Source organism: Chiloscyllium punctatum, chromosome 8 (genome assembly GCF_047496795.1).
Source record: "Chiloscyllium punctatum isolate Juve2018m chromosome 8, sChiPun1.3, whole genome shotgun sequence".
In the NCBI taxonomy this organism is placed as follows: domain Eukaryota; kingdom Metazoa; phylum Chordata; class Chondrichthyes; order Orectolobiformes; family Hemiscylliidae; genus Chiloscyllium; species Chiloscyllium punctatum.
The window spans coordinates 120,199,511-120,211,801 of record NC_092746.1 but is presented as its reverse complement, the minus strand read 5'-3'; the positions used below and the strand labels follow the sequence as shown (position 1 = coordinate 120,211,801).

Genomic DNA, 12,291 nt, shown 5'->3' with positions numbered 1-12,291 from the left:
TTTCCCACACTAGGCCCACAGCCTTTAATGTTATGACTCTTCAAATGCTCGTCCAAATACATTTTAAAGGTTGTAAGGTTACCTGCCTCAACTCCCCTCCCAGGCAGTGGCCATCCCAGATTCCCCCTACCCTCTAAGTGGGAAACCCTTTCTTCAAATCCCCTCTAAAATGTCTGCCTTAATATTCTGCCCCTTAGTTATTGACCTTTCAAGTAAGTTCCTTCGACACCTCCATCAGGTTCAACCTCAACCTTCTCTGCTCCATAGAAAACATCCCGAGCTTAACCAGCCTCTGTTCATCGCTGAAATGCTCCATCCCAGGCAACATCCTGGTGAATCTCCCCTGTACCCCCTCTAGTACACTCACATCCTTCCGACAGTGTAGGGACCAGAACTGCACACAGTCCTCCAGCCGCAGCCTCACCAGAGTCCTGTACAGCCCCAACATAGCCTCCCTGCTTTTGGAATCTATGCCACGATTGAAATAGACAGGTGTTCCATATACCTTCTTATCAAGCCTATTAATCTGTCCTGCCTCCTTCCGGGATTTGTGGACAAATGCCCCAAGACTGCAGGTCTTGAAAGCTCCAGGTCTTGCAGCTCCTTGAAAGTGGAGTCGCAGGGAGATAGGATAGTGAAGAAGGCGTATGGTATGCTTTCCTTTACTGGTCAGAGTGTTGAGTACAGGAGTTGGGAGGTCATGTTGCGGCTGTACAGGACATTGGTTAGGCCACTGTTGGAAAACTGTGTTCAAGTCTGGTCTCCCTGCTAATAGGAAGGATGTTGTGAAACTTGAAAGGGTTCAGAAAAGATTTACAAGGATGTTGCCAGGTTTGAAGGGCTTGAGCTCTAGGGAGAGGCTGAACAGGCTGGGGCTGTTTTCCCTGGAGCATCAGAGGCTGAGGGGTGACCTTATAGAGGTTTATAAATTCATGAGGGGCATGGATAGGGGAAATGCTGAGCTTTTCCAGCAACTTCTAATTTTGTTCCTGATTTACAGCGTCCTCAGTTCTTTGCTTTTTTTAATATGGAATGTGAGTTCCCTGTTTGCGGTTGTTGATCTGGCCCAAATAGGGAGCCCTGGCTGACAGATATATAAACAGGGGTGCCACAGATGATGGCACTGTGGCAGCTGTCTCTCGGGAGGCAGTACTGGAGTCAAGGCCTGTTCATGTGTAACTGAAGGAGTGATACGATACCTGACTCTGGGGAGTTATTTCAACAACTCTGGGGCTTGAACTCGGGACACTACCGCTGAAGTGTAAGAACCCCAAATTGGCCAATGGCTGCATTACCAACCCTGGACATTAATTCACGGAGTGCGATTTGACCCTGGATCTCTAGCTCAGAGGCATGGACGTGACCAGAAGACCTCCTACAAATACCATTTCATCAACTGGTTCAGAGATGTTATGGCACACCTCCAAGACAGGCTACCAGTGTGGCCTGGCCCAGAGGTAGGGACGCTACCACTGCAACTAGTTAGGAGAGGAGGTCTCACTGCAATTCCTGGGATAGCAGGACCGAGGTATGAAGAGAGGCTGGATCGGCTCGGATTATATTCAACAGAATTAGGGGGATGAGCCCGATCACACAGAAAGTGCAGGAAAGTGCAGCTGATACGTGAGACATCAGCCATTTCACTGAATGGGACAGAGGGGCTTGAGGGGCCAAATGGTCTCCTCTTTTCCTATCTGCTTTGGTCTCAGGTAGGTCCGGAGCCCTCTGGGAGAGGGGGAAGGGGAGATGCTGGTGACCAGACACAGAAAAAAAATCCACACTGAATGTGATCAAAGAGATAACGGGAGAATAGGTGGGAGATGAGATAATAGCAGCACATTAATATTTATTACAATTCATGCATGTATCACCATTGAATAAAGGAAACACTCTTCACAGAAATATTGAGTGCGCTATTCAAAAGCTAAAACCCCTGATTTCATTTGAACGCATTAAAAAGTACCTGTTTTTTTTATCAGTCATGAAAGCTTTCCATTGTTGATGCAGTGTTCAGTCTGTGGAAGAAAATCATTTACTGAAGAATTCAGAATATAGGGGAGCACTTCACCTCCTGAGTATCAGTCTGTTCACATCAGGAGGTGGAGAAGTCGACATTTCAGGTTTAACCCTTCTTCAGGACGGGGGGGGGGGGTGGGTGTGGTGGGAGCTGCAGATAAAGGGGGTGACGGGGGCAGGATGGTGAGGTGGGGACAGGTGAAGACAGGTAAAGGGTATGACCTGGTTGGTCAATGGGAGGGTGGAATCCAGGGGACGTCTGGGAGGAGTGGGAGGGAGGGGGAGGGGCTGGGAAGGGAGTCGGGGGATGGGGAGCGAGGTTATTTGGAATTGGAGAATCCAGTTGATGGCTGGGAGGAGTGGGAGGGAGGGGGAGGGGCTGGGAAGGGAGTCGGGGGATGGGGAGGGAGGTTATTTGGAATTGGAGAATCCAGTTGATGGCTGGGAGGAGTGGTCTGCTTCTTCTGTCTTATCTTCACTTGTCCCCACCTCACTATCCTACCCCCGCCACCCCCTTTATCTGCAGCTCCCCCCTACACCCACCCCCAATCCTGAAGAAAGGTTACACCCGAAACGATGACATCTCCCCTTCCTGATGCTGCCTGGCTTGCTGTGTTCCTCCAGCCTCCTGCCTGTCTACTTTGGGTTCCAGCCTCTGCAGTCCTTTTTAATTGTCTGCAATCCAACTCACGCCAGGCTTGATGACTCCAAACCTGTCTGTGAGACGTTAGTCAGCCAGCACAGAGCAACCTTTCTGCTCAGGGCACCAACAACAGGCAATGAGCTGAGGGACGGTGATTGAAATCCACAAAGTGGCTCCAATGCAACCAATGGGGCACAGGCGTTGGTGCCTTATATGGACCCTGTGATGCCCATCACTGAGATAAGGCAGTTTGAACCCTCGCTTTCTCTCTGAGGTGCACGTGAACAACTCGCCCTCCCCCCACCAGGCTCCATTTTTACAGAGAACAAGGGAGCTCTCCAGCAGTTTCCTGGTCAACACTTATCCCTCAAGCCAATGGGAGCTCACAGAAAGCCATGCCCCACCCCCACCCAAGAGTGGAAGCAGGTCATTCAGCCTGTCGGGGCCACATTAACCCTCTGAAGAGCATCCCATCCAGACCCACCCCAATCCCCTGCATTTCCCATGGCCAATCCACCCTGACCCACACACCTTCGGACTGTGGGAAGAAACTGGAACACCGGCAGACATGGGGGAGAATGTGCAAACTCCACACAGAGAGTGACCCGAGGCAGGAATCGAACCCAGGTCACTGGTGCTGTGAGGCAGCAGTGCTAACCACTGGGCCACCGTGCCGCCCTGGCTAGCTCAGTTGGCTGGAAAGCTAGCTTGCCATGCCGGTTGATGCCAACAGGGTGGGTTGCTATGCTCCCTACCTTTCAGTAGTCACCCTCCCCGTTAAAGAATCACCCATCCCCATACCACTTTGTGTGACTGTTGTCAGCTTTGCCTGACAGCACCCATGTGATGTGCCTTGTACTGCCCACGGGGGATATATAAATGAAAGCCGTTGACGTACAAAGTCTCTTTTCATGCTTGCTGAGGGAGAGCAGAGACAGTGTGTTGAACCGTCGTCTTCTGCTCGTTTTAAGAACAGTATTAGTCATCAAACGTGCTGCATGTGGGGGAGAAGGCTAGCATTGCCACAGTCTAAAGAAAAGCCATGGCATTATTTTACACAGTGTTGGATTGTAGAACAGAACAGCATGGAGTGGGGGGGGGGGGGGGGGGGGGGGTGGGGGTGGGGGGGAGGTGGGTGCCATTCGGCCCACTGAGACATTGCCAGCACTTTGAACGCCCTATCTAATTAGCCCCCTTCTCCATCTCTTCCCCGAACCTTTCCTGGATATTTTTGTCTTTTCAATTACAAGCCATCCACCAATTGTAAATTCCATTTCCAAGTCCATCGGTTTGTATGCAGTTCAATATAGAGCAGCTGGTCATACAGGAAACGTTCACATCTAACATTTTTTTGAAATGTAAAATATTACTAATATTTAAAACTACGCCCCTCTGTGGGAATGTGTTCGTCAGTATGAACATTGATAAGTCAGACATTTATCAATCACGGACACCCCCTGTATGGATCTAACTGCCTTCAAAATATCCTTCTTCCCAATTTTCAGGCAGATAATAACAACTCACTGCATTTGGAAAGCAGCCTGCTTCATTTCCCTCAGAATCTACTCATTATTTCGCTCCTGTGCCCTCTCGTGGGTGGAAGCGATTGCTCCCCTGATCGACATCCACGTGGTTTTGAACCCTCAGTCAAATCTCACTTTGTCGTTCTCTGTTTGAAAGGAACACAGTTGATCCTAACTTCGACTGTGTCTCCCTATCATTGAACCCACCTTGTGACAGGCCAGTCAAAGGAGGTAGCCTAGATCCTAATTTTTTCTTATTTTAAAGACAAGTTCAAGGCGTTGTGTTCCAGCTGCAATCCAGTTGGTCAAACTACCAGATTTGAAACAAAACACACTTTATTCATACACCGTAGATAAAATACAACAAAAGCAGGAAGAAATAACTTAACTCTACTGGAAAACGAAACAGATTAATAGATTATTTAACTTCTCAATAGTAACTGTTCCAATATAGTAACTGCTTATGGACACAACCTTGTCAAAAGCAACTTCAGTAAAACCATAGAATCCCTACAGTGTTGAAGCAGGCCCTTCGGCCCAACAAGTCCATACCAACCCTCCAAAGAGTAACCCACCCAGACCCATTCCCCAATATTTGCCCCTGACTGATGCACCTAATTCACACATCCCTAACCACTACGGACAATTTAGCACGACCAATTCACCAAACCTGCTCATCTTTGGATTGTGGGAGGAAACTGGAGCACCCAGAGAAAAACTCACACAGACACGGGGAGAATGTGCAAATGCCACACGGACAGTTGTCCGAGGTTGGAATCGAGCCTGGGTCCCTGGCACTGTGAGGCAGCAGTGCTAACCATTGAGCCACCGTGCCACCCCTTGGATTGGCTCCTCGGCAATTCTCCAGTCCAGTTGGAAAAGCATCAAAGAGAAAACTCTGAGAGAGAGAGGGAGTAGCGGGGAGTAGCAGGAAGTAGAGGGAGTAGAGGGAGTAGCAGAGAGAGAGAGGAAGTAGCAGGGAGAGGTGTAGTGCAGTCTCCACCCAGCACTGAGACCCCAACAACAACTGCATCTGAAAAGTAAAGCTAACCATCCTGGTTCAGTGGGAGCTTTACCCCACCCAGTCGGGCTGCTTCTCCTGTTCGAATTTAAAGAAAACCCAACACCTCACATACTGTATACTTCACTGCCTTTGGAATAGACTGTTCATTGCCTCTGTCACAACCTTTCTTCATTAAAGAAAACCAGGACAAAATTCACCTCATAAAACCATAATATTGTCATCACCTCCATCTCTGGTACCATTCTGGTAACATCTCCTCCTCAGCTTCTCCCAGAACTTAACATCTTTATGAGCCTTTGGGAAGCTTGAGGGAGCTGTGGCTTTCTTCAGCTGACTGCAAGAAAAGTTCTCTTCAGGAGGTGAAACAAAAACTCATTTTAAGAAGTTCGAAATGAGTAGCTGTTGGAATTTCTGCAGCTGTTGAATCATCGGATTGGCACTCAGTTCAAAGGGGCAGTTGCAAGTCTTGGTCTGAAACCCATCAGCTGCACGACCAGAGTAGAGCAGTGAGTCAGCACCTGCCATACTCAGACAGTGAGATCACAGCTAAAGAAATCCACCTCTCCGTATTAACCCTCCAGGGCCCAAACTGAGGAAAGGCTTTCATTGTTGTAGTGCCATTTAGAACCAGCCCCAAAGCAGAGGAGGAAGGAATAATTGATGTGCCTCAAATACAGGAGTCGCACCAGCCGCTTGTTTTTCTTTGTAATTCTATCTTGGGATGTGGGCAGCTCCAGCTAGACAGCATTGAAGGCCATCCCAACCTACCGTCAAGAAGGTAGTGTTGAGTCCAGTCTCTTTGTTAATTTATTTTTGGGACATGGGTATCGCTGGCTGGGCCCAGCATTTATTACTCGTCCCTAGTTGCCCCCTTGAGAAGGTGGGGGTGAGCTGCCTTCTTGAACCGCTGCAGTCCACCTGCTGTAGGGTTGACCCACAATGCCCTGAGGGAGGGAATCCCAGGATTTTGACCCAGAGATACTGAAGGAATGGTGATATATTTCCAAGTCAGGATGGTGAGTGGCATGGAGGGGAACTTGCAGGGGGTGGTGTTCCCATGTACCTGCTGCCCTTGTCCTTCCAGATGGAAGTGGTCATGGGTTTGCAAGGTCCTGTCTCAGGGTCTTTGGTGAATTTCTGCCGTGCATCTTGTAGCTAGCACACACTGCTGCTACTGAGCGTCAGTGGTGGAGGGTGTGGATGTTTGTGGATGTGATGCCAATCAAGGGACTGCTTTGTCTTGGATGGTCTCATATTTGAACCAAGGCTCATAATGAGGTCAGGAGCTGAGTGGCCCTGGCAGAACTCAAACTGGGTGTCACTGAGCAGGTTATTGCTGAGCAAGCGCTGCTGTCGATGGACCTCTTCCATCACTTTACTGATGATCGAGAGTAGACTGATGGCCGGGTTGGATTTGTCCTGCTTTTTGTGTGCAGGACATACCTGGGCAAATCCTCAGTTGATACCACATCTACAGGTGTACTGGAACAGCTTGGGATACAACTGGTTTGGAAGTTCAATCCTTTATTGCACTTCCTGAACTGTTGTCAGGATCCATATCCATTTGCAGTATCCAGGGCCTCCAACCCTTTCTTGATATCCTGGGGAGTGAATCTGACTGGCTGAAAACCAATTTGAGATCCATCCCAAATTGAACTGAGCGGTTTGCTAGGCTATTCGATCATAAAGTTAGAAGGGCACTACTTGTGGCCTTGGGTCATTGGCAATGGCCTTGGGAAAAGGGCAATGGGTCTGGAGTCACATGTAGGCCCAGATACAGATGATCTTTCCGTGGCAACGTTGGTAAATCCGATAATGTTTCTAATGGTGATAATTTTCATGATCACTGTTATTGGGACTCATTCTCAGTTCCCAGTTCACTGAGTTGGGTTTGACCTATGTCAATGCTGTGATAGGCCTTGAGCCCATTTCACTGGGCTGTTAGTCTCGCAAGATTACCACAAGGCTGCGGTAACCTCAGCCACATTAGGGAGATTTAAACAATCCTTACATAAGCACAAGGATGATTTTGGGAGAGTGTAGGGGGACGAGCTGAGAATAGTCCACAGGTTGGTGCAACACCGAGGGCCGAAGGGCCTGCTCTGTTCAATGTTCTATGTTCTATGTTCTAACCTCTTGTGAAACAGTAAGCTGATGCTGACCTGATACTCCGCATTCAGGACATTGGTTGAAGGACGAGTGTTGGGCAGGGCTCCCGGAATAACTTCCCTGCTATTTGTCAAAATCGCATCTGCGAGTGAGATGACTTGAGTCTCGGTTCGTTGTCCCATGGAAAAGATAGCGCCTCCGACAGTGCAGCACCCACTCAGTACCACAGTGGAGTGCCAACCTTTATAATGTGGTCAAGTCTCCAGCAAACCCCTGACCTTCCCAATTCAGAGGGCAGGGTGTTGCTCGCTGAGTCAGTGCATTGACAGCTTCATAACCCACGCCAGGATGATGTCTGCTCTTCATTTTTCTGCTTTGAGAAGGCTGATGAGGAGCTGGTACTTAATCCCCTCATTCCCACTCCCTCTCTCTCTCTCTCTTTGCAGATTGTCCTGGGATGTGGGACAATATAACGTGCTGGCCAAACGCGGATTATGGGGATGTGATCTCTGTCAGCTGTCCGGGATTCTTCCGAATCATTAACTCCGATGACGGTAAGTGTGACTCTCATGGGTCACAGTGAGACAGTGAGGTCTGCAGATGCTGGAGATCAGAGTCGAGAGTGTGGTGCTGGAAAAGCACAGCAGGTTAGGCAGCATCCGAGGAGCAGGAGAATCAGCGTTTCACCCCGATTAAGGGCTCCATCCCGAAATGTCGATTTTCCTGTTCCTCGGATGCTGCCTGACCTGCTGTGCTTTTCCAGCAACACACTCTCAAGTCTAATGAGTCCCACTCCCACTGCGGGATCGGGTGACCATTCACAATCTAGAAGCTTCAGGGAGGCCACGGATTAATTTTAAAAATGAGCACCTCCTTTTATTTTCATTTCTCTATCAAGGAGTGTCCCCTCGAAGGGCTGAATGGTCTACTCCTATTTTATGTTTCTGCAAACAACAAGAGACTGCTGAATAACATATTAGGTCTCTCATTTGGCTATGGGCGGTGCAATGAGAGAATAGATCCTCAGATGCCTTAAGACAGAAATGTTCATCATTCTCACAGGACTAGAGCGATTGAAATAGCCAACCCTTGCTCCGACTCTCTACCTGTCTCTGTGCTTCCTGCATTGTCACTCAGAACCATGTGCTCCCTTCATTTCCTTACAGTGACTTTAAAGGCCTCGCAGTTTTGTCAGAATATAATTCATCTCTTCCTGTTGAAAAGATAAAGTAACATCACACACATCAGGACCAGTGCAAGAATGCCAGGTTTCAAGCAACCACAACAATTTATACTGTAGGCGAAAAGGGTTCCATTGGTGCAGTGATACTGGGAGAACCAAGATAAACCAATCAGACCAACAGGAACATTCAAGGGATACAGAGGAGGATATTTTCGAGAATATCACTGACATGCTGCTGAAGCTTTCTGTCTTGAACTCATCAGGATCAATCTCAATTCATACACTCACAGCCATGGGTACCATACAGAAAGGGTCCCTGTTGGCTATCTCCCCATTCTGGTTGGCAAAGGGTCATAGGGATGTACAGCATGGAAACAGACCCTTCAGTCCAACTCATCCATGCCAATCAGATATGCCAACCTAATCTAGCTGCATTTGCCAGCACCCGGCCCATATCCCCCCAAACCCTTCCTATTCATATACCCATCCAGATGCCTTTTAAATGTTGTAATTGTACCAGCCTCCACCACTTCCTCTGGCAGCTCATTCCATACACGTACCACCTTCTGTTTGAAAACGTTGCCCCTTAGGTCCCTTTTATATCTTTTCCCTCTCACCTTAAACCGATGCCCTCTAGTCCTGGACTCCCCTATCCCGGGGAAGAGATTTTGCCTATTTATCCTATCCATGTACCTCCTGATTTTATAAACCTCCATAAGGTCACCCTCAGCCTCCGACACTCCAGGGAAAACAGCCCCAGCCTGTTCAGCCTCTCCCTGTAGCTCAGATCCTCCAACCCTGGCAATATCCTTGTAAATCTTTTCTGAACCCTTTCAAGTTTCACAACATTCTTCCTATAGCAGAGAGACTAGAATTGCACACAATATTCCAACAGGGGCCTAACCAATGTCCTGTACAACCGCAACATGACCTCCCAACTCCTGTACTCAATACTCTGACCAATAAAGGAAAGCATTCCAAATGCCGCCTTCATTATCCTATCTACCTGCAACTCCACTTTCAAGGAGCTATGAACCTGTGTTGCCATGGAGAAAATAGTGAGGAAATTATAGATTCTCCAAGCTCCTGGATAATGAAAAAAAAAGGATACAAGACTTGAACCAATTCCTTTTGTTTGTGGATTGGCTCTAGGTGATAGAACTGGTGCAGACACAATGGTCTGAATAGCTTCCTCTCGCATCAGAACAATTGTATGTTTCCTGGCCATGACGATCGTGACATTTAATGTCAGTGAATTTGTTTGACGTTTCTGGAGCACTCAGAAACGTATTCAGAAACTATCCAGAGGGAGACCTTAGCGATGCATTTGTTTGCCTGCGCACCATCTCCAGAATGAACTACCCACCTTGGCCTTCTGCTCTCACCTTGAGGAAGGCCGGCTGACCTTTGACCTTCCCTCTTGGAATTGGTGGTCAGGCAGCCATGACGTCATCTCTGTCAACTGTCCGGGCTTCTTCTGAATCATTAACTCCGATAATGGTAAGTGTGACTCTAATGGATCCCACTCCTTCTCCCCACTATTTTCTCCATGGCAACACAGGATCATAGCTCCTTGAAAGTAGAATCACAGGTTGACAGGATAGTGAAGACGGCATTTGGTATGCTTTCATTTATTGGTCAGAGTATTGAATATTGAGATGGGTGTTTCTCACTTTAACAACGTGCATGGTTGTAGCTCATCCTCACCGCTTTGGATGGAAGACATTTTGCTTCTGAGGACCAGCAAGCCTGTCTCTCGATGGGCTGGAAGGTCATAGGAGCTGCTCATTGGTTGCTGCCTGAACTGCTGTGCTCTTCCAGCACCACTAATCCAGTATTTGGTTTTCAGCATCTGCAGTCATTGTTTTTACCTGGAAGGTCATAGGGTCTTTTTGTTTGTCTGCTCTGGTTTTACTGACATTAAAAACTCTTCAGTCCTAGGGATCATTTACCGAAACTGCACCAGCGAAGGCTGGTCAGAAACCTTCCCCCACTACTACGATGCTTGTGGAGTTGATGAAAATATCACGGAAATCGATGACCAGGTAATTCTGCGCGTTACATACATAAACAAAGCAACAGTTTCTTTCGCTTCTATGAGGAAATATATCGCTCCATTGGAGGTGGTTCAGGGAACGTTCGCACGGATGATCCCTGGTATGGAGGGATTGTCTTCGGAGTAAAGGATAAACAGGTTGGGACTCCACTCACTGAGGTTTAGAAGAATGAGAGGGGATCTCTGTGAAATGTAGGGGCTTGACAGGGTCAATGCTGAGAGGGATGTTTCTCCACACGGGAGAGTCCGGGGCCAGAGGGCACAGTCTCAGGGTAAAGGGGCGCCAATTTAAGACTGAGATATGGTCCAACTGCAAGGAAATGGGGGTGGCATAGACAGACATTTTGGTCAGCCTGAACCAGTTTGAGTAGAGGTGACTGTCTCCGTGCTGTGGGATTCGATGACTCTGAGATTGAGATGAGGAGGAGTTTCTTCCTTCAGGGGGTGGTGAGTCTTTGGAAACCCCCTGCCCCAGAGAGCTGGAGGGGGCAGAGTCCCTTGTGCATATTTAAGGATGACATTGATGGATTATTCATCAGTCGGGGAATCCAAGGTTACAGGGAAAGGTTAGGAAAGTGGATGTGAGGAACATCGGAGCAGCTGTGAATGTTAGAGCAGACTTGAGTGGCTGTCTGGCCTACTCCTGTTCCTATATCTTATGGTCTTAACGCCTCCTTACCCTCTCTCCTGCCAAATACAGCTTTGTGCAATGGTTACAACACAGGAGATGGCCATTCTAGATTAGATTCCCTACAGTATGGAAACAGGCCTTTCGGCCCAACAGGTCCACACTGACCCTCCAAAGAGTAAACCACCCAGATCTATTCCCCTACCCTATATTTACACCTGGCTAATGCACCTAACACTATGGGCAATTTAGCCTGGCCAATTCACCTGACCTGCACAATATCAAAGCTGTTCAACACCCTGTTCAATTCCTTTAAATCCGTCATTGAATTGGATTCAGTTCTGGAGCATCACATTAACATCCTGTGTGTGTTTTTGTACCCTGTGCGTCAGTCGGGAGAGCCATGGCCCTTCCCTCGTCGCCCTACATGAGAAACTTAAGGACGAGCAGCAGGAGGAGGCCATTTGGCCCATCGAGCTTGTTCCGTCATTCAATAAGATCATGGACCCAGCTCCACTTACCCGCCCTCTCACCGTAACCCTTAATCCCTCTACTCTTCAAAAATCTACCTTTGCCTTAAAAACATTTCCCGAGGTAGCCTCAACTCCTTCCCTGGGCAGGGAATGCCACAGATTCAAAACCCTTTGGGTGAAGAAGTTCCTCCTTAGCTCAGTCCGAAATCTGCTCTCCCTTATTTTGAGGCTACGCCCCCTAGTTCTAGTCTCACCCACCAGTGGAGACAACCACCCAGCCTCTATCTTATCTATTCCCTTCATAACTTTGTATGTTTCTATCAGATCCCCCCAATTCTTCTGAATTCTAATGAGTATAATCCCAGTCTACCAAGTCTCTTTGTCACAAGTTAATCCCTTCAACTCCAGAAACAACCAAGTGAACTTCCTCTGTGCACCGCCTCCCCCCCCCACCCCCCCCCCCCCCCCCCACACCCCCACCCCTGTCCAGTGCCAGTAGATCCATTGAACTGAGTCGCTTCCTGGGCCATTCCAGAGGGCAGTGAAGAGTCAACCACATAGCTGTGGGTCTGGGGTCACATGTACATAGAACATAGAACAATACAGCACAGAATAGGCCCTTCGGCCCACGATGTT

General features: G+C 48.4%; 1 protein-coding gene across 3 annotated transcripts in view; it reads left to right on the top strand.

The window, feature by feature from the left end:
- Positions 1-12,291, top strand: part of LOC140480854 (pituitary adenylate cyclase-activating polypeptide type I receptor-like) — a 280,791-nt gene that overhangs the window by 156,994 nt on the left and 111,506 nt on the right. For all 3 annotated transcript variants that reach the window (XM_072576361.1, XM_072576360.1, XM_072576362.1), the window contains exons 5-6: positions 7,762-7,869; positions 10,434-10,543. In XM_072576361.1, coding sequence (XP_072432462.1) covers positions 7,762-7,869; positions 10,434-10,543 — 218 coding nt within the window. The remainder of the gene's footprint in view (positions 1-7,761; positions 7,870-10,433; positions 10,544-12,291) is intronic.